Source organism: Amia ocellicauda, chromosome 19 (genome assembly GCF_036373705.1).
Source record: "Amia ocellicauda isolate fAmiCal2 chromosome 19, fAmiCal2.hap1, whole genome shotgun sequence".
NCBI lineage: Eukaryota > Metazoa > Chordata > Actinopteri > Amiiformes > Amiidae > Amia > Amia ocellicauda.
The window spans coordinates 4,215,340-4,234,887 of record NC_089868.1 but is presented as its reverse complement, the minus strand read 5'-3'; the positions used below and the strand labels follow the sequence as shown (position 1 = coordinate 4,234,887).

Below are 19,548 nucleotides of genomic sequence, written 5' to 3'. Positions count from 1 at the left end.
ATGCTCAGGTAGGCCGTGGCATTTAAACGATGCCCAATTGGCACTAAGGGGCCTAAAGTGTGCCAAGAAAACATCCCCCACACCATTACACCACCACCACCAGCCTGCACAGTGGTAACAAGGCATGATGGATCCATGTTCTCATTCTGTTTACGCCAAATTCTGACTCTACCATCTGAATGTCTCAACAGAAATCGAGACTCATCAGACCAGGCAACATTTATCCAGTCTTTAACTGTCCAATTTTGGTGAGCTTGTGCAAATTGTAGCCTCTTTTTCCTATTTGTAGTGGAGATGAGTGGTATCCGGTGGGGTCTTCTGCTGTTGTAGCCCATCCGCCTCAAGGTTGTACGTGTTGTGGCTTCACAAATGCTTTGCTGCATACCTCGGTTGTAACGAGTGGTTATTTCAGTCAAAGTTGCTCTTCTATCAGCTTGAATCAGTCGGCCCATTCTCCTCTGACCTCTAGCATCAACAAGGCATTTTCGCCCACAGGACTGCCGCATACTGGATGTTTTTCCCTTTTCACACCATTCTTTGTAAACCCTAGAAATGGTTGTGCGTGAAAATCCCAGTAACTGAGCAGATTGTGAAATACTCAGACCGGCCTGTCTGGCACCAACAACCATGCCACGCTCAAAATTGCTTAAATCACCTTTCTTTCCCATTCAGACATTCAGTTTGGAGTTCAGGAGATTGTCTTGACCAGGACCACACCCCTAAATGCATTGAAGCAACTGCCATATGATTGGTTGGTTAGATAATTGCATTAATGAGAAATTGAACAGGTGTTCCTAATAATCCTTTAGGTGAGTGTATAGTGTCGGGAACAGGGGGTTTAGATACAAGTACAACATTTTTGTGAATAAAAGTGAGGAGACTTGTATACTTTGTGTCCATCTTTGATCTTCTCCTCTTGTTGATGCATCATGGGAGGATAAAACTTTATTGACAATATTGTTATGATTTTGACAGGGCAATGAACAAACTTTTTGAATTGGGGACACATTGTGGTAATGAGAAATGAGAAAGTGGAAAGTGCATAAAAAATAACCTTAAATAACCAATTTAAAAGATAATATAAATTGTCCCATCCCAAAGTATGGTTTCTCATTTGTATCGCAATACAGGTGAAACATTTTTTCCTCCTCTACAATGTGGGTTGAAAGAGGGGAGTTGTCTTGTCTATTCAGCAACATTACTGAGTTTGCAAGGTTATTTAACCAATTTGAGTGTTGAACAATTGATGTTTATGGATACATGCAATACAGACAGTCCTTAGAGCTGCCTTGTTTCTTCACGAATTATTAGTGATGGGCATTTTGGATTCATTTGATTATTTGGATTCAGTTGATGATTTGTTCACTGAAATGGAACAATTTAAATGAGCCTAACACTCTTGGTTGCAGCAGTCAAGATTTGGAAGGCTTGTTTTAACAGGTAACAACGTCATTAAATCATTTTTAATCATTAACTTAATTAGATACATATTATTATTTTGAGCGAAATTGTGCTGAACAACTCGGGAGAATAAGCTGCTGTATTACAAGTACAATCTTGAACAGATGTGTCTTGAATAATCACTGGAAGGTGGTCAGGTACTCGGTACTATCTGTCTGATGTTCCTGCCATTGCCTTTACATATATCTCTCTTCTGTCCTTCTCCTAGGGAATTGCTCCCAAAGTGGAGTTTTCAACAACATCCATCATTACGGAGTGTGATGTCAAAGGGAACCGACACCCATCTCCTGTAAGTATTTTCTATGTGAACCACTTAATTTCCTTGTTACTGAGATCCTATTGGTGTTTTTTTTTTTTTTTTTTTGCATTTTGAAGCTTGGTTTTAAAGAAAAAGACTGGAAAATAACTTTGGTCTGCTCCACTATGGTGCTTATTGACATTACTCCCAATACCCTGTTCAGAGCAGGCATGCCTTCTGTCCTTCTTCTCCAAAATTTGAGCTCAAAATGTGATAAAGCAAACAAATGCTAAAGTTTTACTACTAAGAATGAAATGGTGTGGTTAATGTCTATTTTGGTTGAGAAGGTTGCCTTTTTGGTGTAAGTATCACCTTATGTTGAAATCGAAGGAGTGGTGGTCAGAAGTTCATAAACCTGGTTCTACATTTAGGTTTATAAGTACTGGCCCCTTGGGCCACTGAGCTAATGATTTTACTGGCCCGGATAAAATTCTCCCTAACCCCTCCCCCTTAACAAACATTAGATCACCAAATTCTACTCATAGTAGAGGTCCCATCCATTATAATTTGCATTTAAACTCTATTTGCTAAGTACTAATTTAAACCTTTAAACAATCTCTATTTTACAAAGCATTTAGTATAACCCAAAATTAATTTATACACTCATTTGAATAATACTTTAAATTGAAATAATGAAAAAAAATATTGCAACACTCCTTCTTTAAAAACAGTAACTTTTTATTGCAAAATTTCACACTTAATACACTTAAATTAAATTAGAAAAAGGTAAAGGTTTGATTTAATCCGGCCCTTACTTAATTTAATCAGTGTTACTGTAGTGCATATGCTGTGTTTCTGTGGAGTTTTCTGTGCTTTAAACCACTTTCACAGTTTACCTTCAATAGGCCATCTAGCGTTTTGACCTCCTGCCCACCACGTCTCCATTGCACATGCAGCATTGTAATCATTACTCAATCTCAATCTCAATGCAAATGAAATGTCGAATCCTTCTAATTGCATATCGGATTATTGCATACTGCGTGTTATTGTATAGCAAACAGCCGGTCCCATTTTGAAATGCATTGTTTTTAGTGGAAACATGCTTAAATGCGTTAATGCATAATTCGGATTAGTGCTTAAAGTTGTGTGGTCCCATTCACAATTTCAAAATGCACTTTTCACCTGATATTTGCATTGTGCTGTCCACTACAGTAAAGTTCAGATTCATATCAAATACTTTTTTCATACTTGGTAGAAGAAAAAAAAACCTCAATTGTTTACCAGCTACGCATTTTATTTTAATTTACCATATAGTAGTGTGAACATTCATTAATATACTTTTTTTCTATGAAGATGTGAGCAAGTGAAATTAATTAGTACATCTGAGGACATATGACTAGATAGATATGACAAGGAGTGAAATTAAAACAATTTAGACAAAATAGTTTCTTTTGTATTTTTGGTAGCCTGTGTTTTCTTTTGCGTTACTGAGAAGTGGCGTTTATTTTTCAACGGCACATTATTCTGTACTGTATCCCAAGTTCATTGTGATTGAGTGAGTTATTGCTTGCTTACCAGTGTTAATTTTGGCAGCTATTTTAGATTTAGTTTTGTCTTACTATTTTGACTAAAATGCTTATCAGTTTTAGCCACATTTTAGTCATTCAATGTTTCATTAATTTAGATCATATTAGTCGACGACAACTCCTGTCATTTTAGTCTAGTTTTAGTCAATGTAATTTTAGTCACATTTTAGTCATTTATTTTATTTTTACTTCATTATCACCATTATATATTATGTCTGATGCGGGTGTTTACATCAATTAGTGGATGGATGCAAAACAAACATATTGATTGACTTCATTTTAAATTTAAAGTCACAAACACCTATTGTAAACTTCATGGTCACAAATGACTAATTCAATTTGTTTCAAGTTTGAAGTCTCTCTTGACATTTTTTGTAATAAGAATAGAGTACAAGAAGAGTATGGAAGCATATAGTGGACTTTATTCAAATACAAATGTAATCCCACAGTTGCATTTTCATTTTCCGTTTATGCACGTGTTATTTACGTAAAAATACAAACATAATCATGCCATTTGTATTTTTGTATTACAGTACGCACATTTGCTGACAATATTAACATTTCAAAATGGCTTTTGCATTAACATCTAATTTTCAAAGACTTCCCCCACAGATACACAAAAGATTGGATATTTAAAGTGATATTAAAAGCATAAGCATATTGTTAAGCCCTAATATAGCCAAGCTTGAATTGCGATTCATTCTGTGAGCGCATAATATGGCTTACTGTACTTATTAGTTAACCAATTAGATCCTAACTTTATTAATTACAAGACCAGCACTTACTAGTCCTATATACATACAAAACGTATAACGTCACACAATCTGTATCAACTTCACAGTAAGCCCAATACAGTAAACCACACCAAGCGCGTTCAACGTTTAGCGAAACACACGCTTGTGTACTATTGGGTCACATTCTCTTCCGCAGATTTCCGGCGTTTTGTGCAGATCTGCAGAATCCCACCCATCACATTTGTGGAGCAGCACAGATCTGCGCAGAACTGCGATTATTTGCGCTACACAAACTCAATGTCCGAGTCAAGGCATGTATAATTATGATTAGACCATGAAACGGCACCCTGACCAGCCGCCTCGCAAAATACTGTAATTTATGTCCATTAGTCATGTGGTGATCTTGTTTTGTCACATTTTAGTCAACTAAAATTAGAAGACATTTATTTTTAGTTATCATTTTTTTCACAGTATTTCGTCTTGTTATCGTCACTGAAAATAGGTCGTTGATGATTATTTTTCGTCATGGTTTTCGCTGATGAAATGAACACTGTGCTTTACATACAATAAAAATAAATTTAGCTGAAGTCATTGTTTTTTATGATTGGGAAGAGGGTTTTAATATGCTGAGCCTTGGTTTTATAATGTGATGTGCTGTTTTTTACATGGAGAGTTAAGGTTGTCTCTACTGAAATTACTAAAATAGATATGAGTGTAGCTTTATATTTTAGTTTTGGCCAGTGTTGGTATTCCAGATAATGCATTGTCACAGTTAAGTGTATACTTTCGGAACATTTAATTGTAAGGTTATCCTACTTTGGAGAATTTACATTTCAAATGTGTTTGCAGAAAAGAAAGGAAAATCATGAATGGAAAAAATATACTTTTAAAATCTCAGGTATTTATGTAATTGCTTTCATCATCAATAGAATTATTAATATAGATAAATATACATGTTCCTCCCATGATGGTGTTCTAATGGTACATTTTAAATATTTTAAATAATGGTTAGTTTGTCACTTATCACAAAAATTGGAAAGTAAGCAATTTTTGATCATAGTGATTTTTAAAATGTTATTGTTAAATAAAACTAGGCTAGTTGTAGTGTGATCTGAAAACATGAAATAGCTAGAGATCTACTACTGTCATATGATACAGAAGAACAGTCCTTATACCAAGTACTAATTAGTATACTCTAAGTTGCAGCATTTCTGAAAGTTATACTGTCATCTCAGTTAATTTGTTACTGTTAAGTATTATTTCTATTTAGTTTTTGCAAAGATCTTTGTTTTAAAACGCCAGTCATTTGAAATGGTTACTTCAGTTCCTATTTGCATGCTTTTGGAACAGAGCTTCACATCTCTTTTAATAAGCTATTTGTGGTGCATTACTTTGTAGTTTCAAGGACATCCTCTTTATCACCCATTACCAAAACCAGCACACAGACTAATCTCATAATAAAAGCAAGGCTCAGCAAATGAGAAGGCTTATTTTGTGTTCCAACAGAGCCCCCCCCCCCCCCCAAAAAAAAAAAAAAAAAACAATGAAAAGAAGGGGAAAAAAACTGTTTACATTTTCTACTTCAAATAGCATTCAGGATTTATTTATTTCGCTTTTTAAAATGAGTTAATATGCTGTGATGTTCCAATTAGCATTTAAATTATCTTTGTTTTTATAGCCATGTAATGTCATTATCATATTATGCTGGAGCTGGCCATCAAATGCAATTAACATACATTTTGTTTTAAACGCATTTATTTAACATCGCCTGCAGGAAAATGGTTATTGCAATTCAAAATTATGTTAGCTGCTATTGGAATCATTGGAGTCATTTGCCAAGGAGGGAATATTAGTATTGTACTGGAGGGAAAAGGGGAGTGGTTTAGATTGTTCCAAAACTTTTCCATTGAACTACCTTTGCTAGATCCTAAAATAAACTCACTTTGTTTCCACAGCCCCTCCGTCCCACACCGGTCAAACCCCATTGCGAAAGAAAAGTCAGGAGGAGCCCTGCTGCTCTCTCTTCAGCCTCAAAGAAGCTGTCCACCTGCAGCTATGAGCAGCCCACTGTGGCCTCCCAGTCACGCTCCCCCTCTCCATACACGAAGAGGCGCATGTGTGAGATGTCAGAAGAGGCCAGGCAGAGACTCCACCACCTAAATCTGGGGCCTTACAAGTTCAAGAAAGAGACAGACAGCCAGCCTCCTTTTGTGGTGCGACATGTATGTATTTAATCTCCTCTGTCTGTCACCCTCTTGAGCCGTGTCCCATTTCGCAAAGGCCATCCATGATCCATCAGGTTTTCTAGCTCTGTTTTATTCAGTGGTGGAGACCTTTTAACCTGGAGGGCTGTAGTCTCAGGTGGGTTTTGTAAGATACTTTACATCCCTGCCAGCTTACAACCTAGAATCAATGCTTAATTTGATTAGTTTAGCAAGTAAATGGTTCAATTAAGTAACTGAGCGTTAAGACACTGCAGGCCTCCAGGACCAGGGGTTCCTCAGCCATCATCCACTGCTTCAGACCTAGGAAAGGGGTGAAGTTGATGCTGTTAAGTCCATTTTGTTCGGTTTACTAATACAGGGCTCGAGTGGAATGAAAACCAGAAATACTCTGGCCCTCAAGAACTGGATTTGAGGAACACCGCACAAGAGTCTTTTGCCATTACATAGTTCCCCATTTAAAGCAATGCAGCTATAGCTTTCTGACAGTTGACTTGTGAGAATAGTGATATTATAAATGGTGATATATATATATATATATATATATATATATAGTACTTATCCCTAAACAAGTGATACAAAGACCTCATTTAGGAGAGTCTCAAGTTTTGTTTTTCACTTCTTTATGCTCTTAAAAACCTAATAAAACAAACAAAAAATGAAATGGTGTCATCTAATGAAAAATATACATACCAAATCCAACCCTTGTCTTAAAAAAGAAAATCCGCTTCGACATTTTGAATTGTGGATTGTTCTAGACTCCCACAACCCGTTCCTCCTTTTTTCAGTCCTATATATGCATTTTAAATAGAAAACTCAATCCAAGGACAAATAACAATCAAAAACGGTATCCTGGATGTTAAAGATGCAAAAACATGTGATAACACATTCCAATACCAAACTGTTAAATGAGAGAACCTGGTTTTATCATTACTGCAGTGATAGAAACATTGCTGATAACATTCTTACCATTAATTCTTAACAGTAGGGGTATATCGATAACGATTTTCAGGACCAAAACAGAAAACTGATAAGTACTGGTGATGCAGATCTGATACTGGTATTTAGTAATAATGCAAGGCATTTAGCATTTAATCTAATTTCTTTTTTTCTTTGACTTTTGTTTTAAACACTATATTTGGAAGCAAAAGAAAAGGCAGGCTTTTGCTTTTAAAACTCATTTGATTAAAGGTCCATGTTCAATTTCCTTAACAAAATTCAGTCCAGCAAAATCATCAAGACAACATTGTTGCATAAAAAACTGCTGTTAAATACTGCATATGACTTCAAAGTACAAAACACAAAATTTCCCGCAGTTATATTCAGGCCCACCATAAATCAGTGCTGCCTGGCCAAAGTAATGCATGAATGCCAAAAAGAATAGTTTGCAATCTTGCTCACACTCCATCCCCCGCTCTCGTGTGCTCGGGGTCTTGACTAAAACATGGACATATGCTGTAGCTGAGGAAGACAAACTTTTTTTACTGAAGGACACCCAATAATTCAAAATGCTACTGAACTTGGTAAAACTTATTTGAAAAGGAGATACCTTCTTCACACACCAAAGCTTGGGATATCTATACAGAATCTCAAAGCAAGCCCTGTCTTTGTCCCCAATTATCAGGTGCTGAATTTACCATTTACATTTAAGAAAAAAAAAGATTTGTTATCAACATATTTAAAATACATTGTGAATAATGTATAGGTGGATTCCCCTTTGGAGAATCCATGTGCGCAGTTTGCACTCTGCTGTAGCCTACAGAGCAGTGCCTGGAATAAAATAATTATGTAAACTAATAATGACAGTTCTGGGTGGTGAAATAAAATGTGCAATTTTTCCTTTTTTTTAATGATTTTCTCCATTGACTTCCAGCAAAGCAGCTCCAAAGTTATCACCCTCATGTCATGGCATATTCCTCGATCTCTAATATCTGGTACATAGAATGAGCTGGACATGAAAAACACAGAATATGTTTCTACTTATAGAATAACCTCTTACTCTTATGAGAGTAAATATGGATTTTCAGTGGAGTTCCCCTTTAAACTGACTGTGAAATTGTTTTTTTTCTTTCCTCTGAATTCCATGATTCCTTCTGATTTCAAAGGCCCATACATGTAAGTTGCCTTTGATAAAGTTGTGTGGTAAATTACTTTATATCATAATATTGTAGAACATCCATATGCCAAGGAGTGTAATAGCCTTGAGTGCTTGCTCTTGTTTATCAGTATGTAGCTGAATTTGTGTTGAGCTCTTTTAGTCACCCTTGACAGAGGCAATGGATGAGAAATATACCTGAAACTGGTCCCCAGTTATTTCTCATCTTTCATTGATCTGGAGAGAGTATTACAAGTGACACAAGGGACAGTGAGAAGAGTAAGGCTCCTTTATCTTTGAAACTATGAGCAAGAGGGGGGTAGATAAGATGGTCATTTAACTTCTCTCAGTAAAGAACTCTTGGATAGCTCAACAAATGTGGTGTGATGACTCAAAGGAGACACAATTTCAGTAGTAAATATTTTGCAAGAAATGTCCTTTTTTGTTTTTTGTCTTTTGCAGATGCATAATTAATTAGCTCAAGCGAGAACAAGAAAAACTCTGAAATGCATTTTATTTTGCTGCAGAATAATGAGAAACCTAAAGTCTTCTGTCTTTATGGTCTCCCTTAAATATCCCTAATTGAAATACGTATTGTTATTTGGACCTCAGCTCTGAATTATGCTCGCTTACTTCTAATGCTTCTTTGTTACTGCACACCCAATTCCACTTTTTTTTTAAGTTCTGTACGAAGAGGCAATATTATATAGATATAGGATTGGATTGCTATTGGTCGAGAGCCACGCAACTCCCAAGCATCGCATCCAAAATTGCTCTGGGAGAAATTGTGATGCGACGCGCTGGTGTGTCTGGGTGCATTGACACCCATTATTTTAAAAATTGACATGAGGTGAAGCTACGCGATGCTACATGCTGGTGTGTCCCGGCTTAGTTGACTTATTCGACTATTAGAATGGCACAAACAGGTTTGTGAAGTACAGAAAAAAAAAAAAACCTGTAAAACATTGTGCCGTGTTTGTATCTCTCTTTTTTTTTTTTTTTTTGGCCAAGTCGCATTTTTCTTGCACGGCAGGCATTTTAAATTGCGTTTAGTTTAAATATCTGGCCCAGAGCCTAGACAGATGCATATATTCAGTACATATATCTGTCAAGGACTGAAATGCAGATATTCAAATTCTATTTTAAGTTTTCAGTTCAGAAATATGGTTTTACATATTGAATAGAATAACATGAGGAAGTCCTTGGGTGTAAATATCAAATCATCCACGTCATTAACAATGAACAGCAGCTTTGGTTTAGATAGCTCAATATTGTATTTTGTGATGTGCGTCTTTTAAAACCGAACATTTAAAAAATTAATCCCAGGGCACAAATTAACCAAGGTAAAGGGAAGTCAGTCTGATTAACCAAATAGGGCCTTAATGAAAAAGCTTAGCCAAGCTAATGCATTATCGATGTGTGTTTAAAGTCTGTGTACTTGTTTATGAGCAGGCAAATGGCTAATTTCATTACAGAGAGTGATAATATTGCTTTATAATTGGAGTGACGTGATTTAAATTTAAGTCAATGAAAGTTATATAAATTGCTGAAATCAATGGGAGAAGTGAGGTGCTGTAGAAAAATATTCTTCATTTTAAATTCCTCCTAGAAGCTAAAAACTATATTCAATATTTAATTAAAGATTACAAGTGACTCTGATGGACACCTTTTATTTATTGAGTGATTGATTGTTTTTTTTTTTTAATTTATTGATTTAAGTGTTGTGTAATGGGATTTCAATATCCCAGAAAAATACTTAAACAGTGGTAGCAATAGTAGTACAATGTCATATTTTTAGTAAACCCAGTACTAGCAAATCGAAGCAACCAGAGTGTCGGCTTCATCATGTGGCTTGTTCCAGACCCTGGCAACTGTAAAGAAGTTGTGGCTCCTACTTTTAAATGTTGCTGAATTTTCATTTCTTATCTCATTGTTAAGCTGAAATTGGTCCTTGGGGTTTACTCCATGACTTTTGATCCCCTTTTAATCTCTTCTGCCCAAGAGTAAATTACTTTACTTTAATCTATCTGTTTATGCATTCACATTTGTCTTAGTAAACTGGACCACAGGATACAACATTTTTCTGCAGTCTGAGATGCATAGAGCTTAGGATCCATAAGGAACCAGCAAATGTGTAATAGCTGGTAATTGAAAATATATTGAATCGACAGTGGCTGCAAGCATCAAGGACATCAAGAACGAACTCCCAATATTCTGGACACTGAAGCAATGCTCTAAGTCTCCAATTACTGCTTTGGAAACACACTTCTTCCTACAGCAAGCAAAAACAAATTGGCTTCACAATGCATTCTGCACCCGATGGCTCTCTGAAGATAACCATCAAAGGAGCGAATATTTCTTGAGCTACATGGGTGTTTGTGAGTGCAAAGACAGGATTGGATTCAAGTACAAATTAATTTGCCCATGTCATTTAATTTGAAATGCATTTGAAATTTTAATTCAAAAGCAGTGAAATGAACACAACATTTATATGTGCACTTGAAGGTGTTCAGAAAGTGTTTGCTTTTGACAGAATGTAAGTAATTCACTTCCAAATGCATGTCACAAAAGCATAATCTATGCAATACTTTTTGCAATTCTTAGTATTTAACCTACATTAATTGACAAGTAAAATTAACTGTACAACACAGAGTGATCCATCTTTAGCAACTGCAGGGTCTTAATGAATACATGCGTGGCTTTATTTGTTTTCTGGTAATTAAAATGAAAGATTCTGTTTAAACCTGCTTAAAAAAAACAATTTTACAAGCTTTCCACAACTTCACCCGAAGTTCTGGTGTTTGTATGGAAATATTTCATTTGTATAATTGCATGCATTTGTACTTGTAAGATTTACAAGTCCCTACTTTTGCATATAAATAGACTTCAACAGAGATAGAGATATCATAGTTTATCTTCAGACAAAGATCACTAATACTATATGTATTGTAGTTTTACAATGCAGCACATATTGTGTACATCTTTCGTGTGCAATACCCCTCTTCTGTTGTATAACCTTTTTAGGTTTGAAAAAATATGTAATTTGTTCTTCGTAGGTGTCCTGTAAGCCAACTGCAGCTGATAATCCTCCTCGGTCTTATCAGCTCTCATCCACCAAGAGAAGCCCAAGGCAAAGTAACTCATCTGGTCTCAGGGTTTGTGAAGGTATGTTTGTGTATTTAAAGGTATTTTACTTAGTGTTACCATATGGCACCGTAGTGACTGTGAACAAGACAGGACTTTAAGCTGCCTGTAAATGGAAAGACGTTTACGTGTAATTGAAGCACTACACCTCTGCCAAGATGAATTCTGGTGCTGAATTACTCTACACACACTAGATCTAGTTTTAGAAGAAGGAACATCTTGCTTGAGAAGTTAATAAGAAAAACAATGTGAAAGACTCCAGCGGAGTGTTACAGTGACTATGAACAAAATACCAACATAGACATACTTGGGTGATTATATTAGGAAGGTTGACATTTGCAAAAAAAGTGTTGTGCGCTCTGTGGTTATGGAAGCCATTGTACAAAACGCGTAGGACACATCAATAAACTGAATTTTAGAACCAATTACGCCTTACCTGGTATAGTTCAGTGGAACTTTGCTGATCAAAAGGTTCCATATGGTTTCCATCTGATGTGTGCCCTGTAAATAGAGGAGATGCCAAGTCACACTCTCAGGATGGTGATGATAAAGTACTTGTGCCACTTTGTGACAGATTGGTAACCATCAGGTATGTTAATTTTAAAATGGTGATAATTATTTTTGTGCACATACATTATTTAGACTGGATCTAGATCCTGTGAAAATTAACTGTAACAAACTAGATATTATGATTGTAGTGGTATACTACTATTACAACATAACAAATGTTTTCTACTTCGATAATATCATACCATGACCAGTTTCAAGGTGTGATTGATATTTCGGTCATTACATAGAGAATGAGCTGCATAGAGTCAGTCTTTCCCGTCCCTATTATATTGTGATCAAACCCCAAGCATTCGAGCACATTAGATTATCATGTAGGGCAGGCCTGGAACAGTGGAACTACATACAGTGAGGGAAAAAAGTATTTGATCCCCTGCTGATTTTGTACGTTTGCCCACTGACAAAGAAATGATCAGTGTATAATTGTGTATTTTAACAGTGAGAGACAGAATAACAACAACAAAATCCAGAAAAATGCATTTCAAAAAAGTTATAAATTGATTTGCATGTTAATGAGGGAAATAAGTATTTGACCCCTTCGACTTAGTACTTGGTGGCAAAACCCTTGTAGGCAATCACAGAGGTCAGACGTTTCTTGTAGTTGGCCACCAGGTTTGCACACATCTCAGGAGGGATTTTGTCCCACTCCTCTTTGCAGATCCTCTCCAAGTCATTAAGGTTTCGAGGCTGACGTTTGGCAACTCGAACCTTCAGCTCCCTCCACAGATTTTCTATGGGATTAAGGTCTGGAGACTGGCTAGGCCACTCCAGGACCTTAATGTGCTTCTTCTTGAGCCACTCCTTTGTTGCTTTGGCTTTGTGTTTTGGGTCACTGTCATGCTGGAATACCCATCCACGACCCATTTTTAATGCCCTGGCTGAGGGAAGGAGGGTCTCACCCAAGATTTGACAGTACATGGCCCTGTCCATCGTCCCTTTGATGCGGTGCAGTTGTCCTGCCCCCTTAGCAGAAAAACACCCCCAAAGCATAATGTTTCCACCTCCATGTTTGACGGTGGGGATGGAGTTCTTGGGGTCATTCCTCCTCCTCCAAACACGGCGAGTTGAGTTGATGCCAAAGAGCTCGATTGTGGTCTCATCTGACCACAACACTTTCACCCAGTTCTCCTCTGAATCATTCAGATGTTCATTGGCAAACTTCAGACGGGCCTGTACATGTGCTTTCTTGAGCAGGGGGACCTTGCAGGCGCTGCAGGATTTCAGTCCTTCACGGTGTAGTGTGTTACCAATTGTTTTCTTGGTGACTATGGTCCCAGCTGCCTTGAGATCATTAACAAGATCCTTCCATGTAGTTCTGGGCTGATTCCTCACCGTTCTCATCATCATTGAAACTCCACGAGGTGAGATCTTGCATGGAGCCCCAGACCGAGGGAGACTGACAGTTATTTTGTGTTTCTTCCATTTGCGAATAATCGCACCAACTGTTGTCACCTTCTCACCAAGCTGCTTGGCGATGGTCTTGTAGCCCATTCCAGCCTTGTGTAGGTCTACAATCTTGTCCCTGACATCCTTGGACAGCTCTTTGGTCTTGGCCATGGTGGAGAGTTTGGTTTCTGATTGATTGATTGCTTCTGTGGACAGGTGTCTTTTATACAGGTAACGAGCTGAGATTAGGAGCACTCCCTTTAAGAGAGTGCTCCTAATCTCAGCTCGTTACCTGTATAAAAGACACCTGGGAGCCAGAAATCTTGCTGATTGATAGGGGATCAAATACTTATTTCACTCATTAACATGCAAATCAATTTATAACTTTTTTGAAATTCATTTTTCTGGATTTTTTTGTTGTTATTCTGTCTCTCACTGTTAAAATACACCTACCATTAAAATTATAGACTGATCATTTTTTGTCAGTGGGCAAACATACAAAATCAGCAGGGGATCAAATACTTTTTTCCCTCACTGTAATAGTACCATAGAATTCTATAACATTAATGGGCTTTGTAGCATTATGTTGGGTGTATTTTGATAAGAGCATTTTAGCTCTGAGCTGAAGCACTGATCTAAAGAAGACCTCTCCACCCAAAGTTATCAGACTTCCTTACAGTGTGGAACTGGTTTATATCAAAGTGACAGTTTTGGGAGGATGGCACCAAGAATAGGCCAAATATTTTGGAATCCTGCTGTGAGATGTCTGGAGAAGGGGGCCTGTAGATAATAAAAACTCTTTGAAGTGGACCGGAGCCAAAATCCCAACACAGAGCTACGAACCCGGGCCAACCGGCATTTCCAAAAGATGGCATGGATTGACATCAGTCATAAATCGACCCCCCCTCCAATAGGACACTGGGGGCTGAAACCGAAATCCAATCTCAAAAACTCAAGAACCAATCACCTATTGATCTGACAGGCATATAAAGGACAGCGCACGGCCTCTCTCTCTCTCTCTCTCTCTCTCTCACCTGAACTAGTAACTCGCTGCGACAGCTCAACCTGTAGCTCTGTTGCCCGAACCGGAACCAGAAACCAACCAAGTCTTTGCCGGCAACAGAAGAGTTAAACTGGGAGAAGGAGATTGAGCCGTACGAAGAATTCTTTTAAAGGACTTTATTAAATAAAGAACTTTACAGACTGCGCTGCCCGCCTGTGCCCACCTGATCAGTGGAGTGAATACAGCTGGTCGACTGTATACGAAAGTGTCAGTCATTTAAATAGCTATTTGAGTCTTAAGAAACTCGACCCTTGGAACCAAACAGGGCCCTGCTTTCCTCAAAGACTTTGTCTTCAAATAAGTACGGTGAGAGACCCTTCTTGCCAAGAAGATTTTGTGCACAACCTTGGAGCCTTCAAACCAGTGGAAAATCTGTTTGGAACAGACTCTACATTCGCGAAACCCCAACTTCCAGGTGCATCAACTGAGTGGAAGTTCTTGGACAAAGCCGAACCGGACTGCCTTTGTTCCAAACCACACGGACCTCGTGCCGTGTGCTGTTATCTGAGCCCGAAGGCAGAGAAGCCTCTCTGCGACGAAGTTAAGATAAGTTTAACAGTTTGGAGTTTGTGATTCATGAAATTGGGAAATCAATTAGAAATGTTAATATGTGATTCATAACTCTAGAATGTGTAATATCATTAAGTTTTCTTAAATATAAATGTGTGTTGCATTAAACTGTTTTGTTGATAATTTTAGAAATAAAATCTGTCAACGCCGAGAAATATCTTCTCATTCCTGTTTAAGTGTTTAGTCTGTAATTGACACAAGTTAATAGACATTAGATTATTGGTGGCCCTGCCTATCCTTAATCATTGAATAATAATCAGTTAAGGGAAATTGTGGTAACAAGTAATGATAGGATCTTTCTCGGCACCTAAATGAGAAATGAGACTGATATTAATATAATGAGAAGTTACCTGACATAAATACTAACCTGCGTAGTTATTTAATGTCCGACTAACAATACTAATGAGAGACTCACCTTCGTCTTACTAACCGGTATTGTAGTCAATGTGTTTATTACCTTTTTTGTTTAATGATTTGTGTGATATCATATGCAATCCCATGGTCTTTGATTTGGTCACGGAAGTGATTTGTCTAGAGTTGAATTTTAATTAGTTTTTCCCTTTTGTATAATTAGTGTAGTGCTACATTTAGTCTTTGTTTTTAATAAATTTGACAATTTATATCTTTGGAATTGGTGTCTGCGTCCAATTATTACGGAAATTGTGTTCTACAAGATTCCAGGATTCGTGATAAGGTGATACTATAAATTCATTTCAATTAATTGAAATTTATAAGTGTACCTTACGCTACAGCTTGAATGAGACACTTCTAACCTGTATCCAATCATGTTTTCATTTGTCAGAAGCCAATTTCTTCTACTTATAAATCAAAACACGTTAGGGTACAAGTTTGTTATTTATGGTTCTCGGGTGGGTCAATGTTTTTGATTTGGTCTAGCCCTTAATATAATTATGATTGTCATTTTAACCACAGTATTGTATCATTGAATACAACTGTGATTATGTTATGACAGTCATTGTAAGAAAATGAATCATTACTCTTTTTTATAGAACATGATCACTCTTTAAATGCTTGTGGCTTGGTATTAAGAAAAATTCAAGTCAGGTGTGGATGACTTCTCTAACATTATCCAACAAATACCTGGAAGGAATGCCACTGATTACAGTGAAATATGTAGTAAAGCCCCTTGAAACCCCCATGGGGAAGTTGCACCTCAAACACTGGGGGCTGTGGAACAACAGGGTGACATACAATTTTTTCTTAGTTTTTCTTGTCTCTGTTCTCATCTCTGTTTTAATGCATGCCACTGGTACGCTTGTTTTATACTGAATGGCTTTCATTTAATTTTTTCAGATCCTTCCCTCCTTGGCAGCTACAGACCGAAGACTGCAGAAAGAGTAAGCGCAGTGTAGTATGACCTGAGGATACAGAGTTCTGTGCTTCATAGACTTCATAGTATTTTCAAATAGGAAGTTGTCTACTTTTCAACAAACTACTTGTTTAAATATATATGTCATCATTATCATCATTTTCATCAGTCTGTATTGATCTTCTGTATGTTTCCTCTTGCTTCGATCTACAGCTTCCTTTTCCTGTGTCACGCCTGCAATGTTTATTATTTCATCATCCCATCTGTTATGCAGATTTCTTTTTTTTTTTTCTTCTCTTAGGATGCATTCAATAACTTCCTGTGTCAATCTTTGATCTGTTCTTTTTGCAATCTCTCCAGCCTGTTGCTAATTTATAATTTTCACTCTTTCAATATTGTCACATGCTTTTGTTTGTTCTCTGATTTATTTATTTATTTTTCTATCTGTTGTTAGTCCAAGCATACATCTTTCCATGCTTCTTTGTGTTGTCTGCAATTTTTGAAACACTTAGCGTTATATGTTATGGTAAATGTGTGAAAATGGTAAATGTATAAATTTACTGGGAAATGTATACATTTACCAATCTCCTGGTTGATGTTGACAGAGACACACATTTGAACAGCAGTATGTCAGGTGCGCTTAGTACTCACAGTTGCGATCCAGATCAGGTGCACTGAATCACACTGCTCCATAATTAGGGTCTTTATACAGAAAATAGTAATTAAAATGAAAATAGTATCACATATTAGACTGTCTACTGAACTGTTTGCTCATTATCGCTTTTTTTTTTTTTTTTTTTTTTAGTTAGTTTCTTCTAAATAAATGTAACCACTATATGTACAGTTCTGTAGCCGGTGCATAACAGTTTGTATTTAATCTGCACTGCTATACATAAGTGAATGCCTCCCCATTCGCAGATCCTGATATTTTAGATTTAATTCAGCGAGAAGCTGCGCTGCGAGATTCCCTCCCGCAACTTTTCACATTCGCATCTTGCATACATTTTTAATTTAATCTGCCAATTTTTTTTTGCTAACGTAAAAAGTGACTTTTTGCAACCGAAGTATTAAAAATAAAAATGCAATTATATATGTTTGCTAACACACAATAACAAGCCATTTAGTGTTAATTTTAACTTTTATTTATAATATGGGAAGTAGGGAAGTGTTCTCTTATCTGCTCCACGGATGTGAAGGGTGTTTGTCTGCCGCATGCCTTTAAAACAAATGCTGCCACAGTGCATGCTGGGACTTGAGCCGGTCGATCGTCTGTACCATCTCTCTGAGAAGTGCATTTGGTCTGATCTCTGACCATTTACACTGCCATTTTAACCAAATGCTACCGATGCATTTGATCCAGATCATAAATGGCAGTGTAAACATGCTTCGATTTGACAGGAATAGAACCAAATAGAAGGATCACAATTATTAAAACCAAGCCCTATATCAATATAATGGTAATAAAATAAATACATTAAAACAAGTCCCAACATTCTGTTGACAAGAATGGGCTCCACTCAGCAGAGGGTTAGAGTCAGTGACCTCATCGACTGCCGTAAAAACAACACAATCTCTTAGCAGTTTTGAATTCTAAAAGATTTAAAAAAATATATAAAGAAAAGCAAGTTTCATCCTTGGGACTGGGACATTTAAAAAAATAAAGCTTTTAGGACGGGCAAGAACAGGATTTAAGCTACCGGTAATGGGCAGGAACATGACTGAAACCAGCCAATCCATATCAGATGTTGTAATTTTAATACAAATACAACTGTCACAGTGAAGTATAGGTACTATTAGGATGTACTATTCTAGAAAAGAATGGTGGAGGTAAAAAAGCTTACAGGGTCTCATATAAAGCAATATAGTGGAAAAACTGTGCTTTTGAGTCCTTTAAGCGGACATTTGTGGATGCAACAGTTGCAAAACTGTGATTAAATTTAAAACTGATAAAGGGACAAGTGGCCTTAAGAGGCATGAATGCTGTACCTCCTCATCCAGCGGTAATCAAACTCAAATAATCAGTGACATTATACCGGCTTCAGGACAGTCTGTTGACATGCAGGTCAAGAGTATAAAGACATCAAGAGTGCCATGAATTAGGAGCTACAAAAATGTATTGTATTGTAGCATGAATAATTACTGATTTACATTTTGGAAATATATAGCTAAACATAGCTTTTAAGATTCTGTAATGGAGTAAGATGTTAATGCTAAGTGTAGAATAAATTCACTATATAGATTTTTATTTGTTTTAGAACTGTAACGGTACAGGATGGGTTGGGATTTTATTTTTACAGGATGAGACAATTAAAAAAATATATATTTCCAATTCTGACAGGACAGGATTGAAAATGTAATGTCTGTCATGGAATGGGATGGGAAATGTTTTGATTGGTCAAGAAACTAAAGTTTTTCATTCTTTCTATAATTCATTTATTTTTGGAATGAATACAGAAATGTGCATTAGCAAAGAAACATAAGTAATACAGACACCATTTTTATTCTCAAAACAACGTTGTTTTCAAAATTAACCTAGCTTATAAACGCTATAAAACAAAATAAAAAATAAATTAGATATACGAATCCCCAGAATGTTTTTTTAATACAAAAAAAACCCATATGTTTACAAATAACCAATCAAGAGATATCGTCAGTTTTACAAGTAGCACCCCTGTCTAGAAGCTTGTCAGAACTACACGGCAAAACAACAAAAATGAATCAAATGAAATCGGCTGATCAGATTGACTCGGTGCAGATCTTTCTTAACACTCCCAACAAAGGCAAAACAAATTACACAAAACACACATTGACCATTTATTTGTATATTGAAAAAAACAAGAAAAGTGTTGCAACAAAGCATTTTTAAAAAGCAGTGTGTTTGAGAACTTTTTTATCTGAATAACTTGATTAATCATCGAAAGTGTACTGCTGCCACAGGAAAAAAATTCTGTAAGTTCTTTGGGGGTGTATTGTTGACGAAAAAAATAATTGTGTCCAAGACCATTTGCAGTTCTTTTGGGTAATCTCGCGATATGACGGAACTGGATAGGAAGGATAGAAACTTAATAAACGAACATATTACTTTTGTATAACACAACTCTTTCACGTATGTAAAGAAGGTGTCTGATGGTGGCATAAGTTACCACAAAGCC

General features: G+C 36.7%; 1 protein-coding gene across 2 annotated transcripts in view; it reads left to right on the top strand.

Annotated features, from left to right (window-relative positions):
• spata6 (spermatogenesis associated 6) overlaps nt 1-19,548 on the top strand; it is a 56,296-nt gene that overhangs the window by 11,902 nt on the left and 24,846 nt on the right. Inside the window, exons 6-9 of one of the 2 annotated variants that reach the window (XM_066692048.1) lie at nt 1,670-1,750; nt 5,975-6,232; nt 11,393-11,501; nt 16,381-16,424. In XM_066692048.1, coding sequence (XP_066548145.1) covers nt 1,670-1,750; nt 5,975-6,232; nt 11,393-11,501; nt 16,381-16,424 — 492 coding nt within the window. Of the gene's footprint in view, nt 1-1,669; nt 1,751-5,974; nt 6,242-11,392; nt 11,502-16,380; nt 16,425-19,548 lie in introns of both variants that reach the window. The other variant, XM_066692047.1, reaches the window with a different exon arrangement.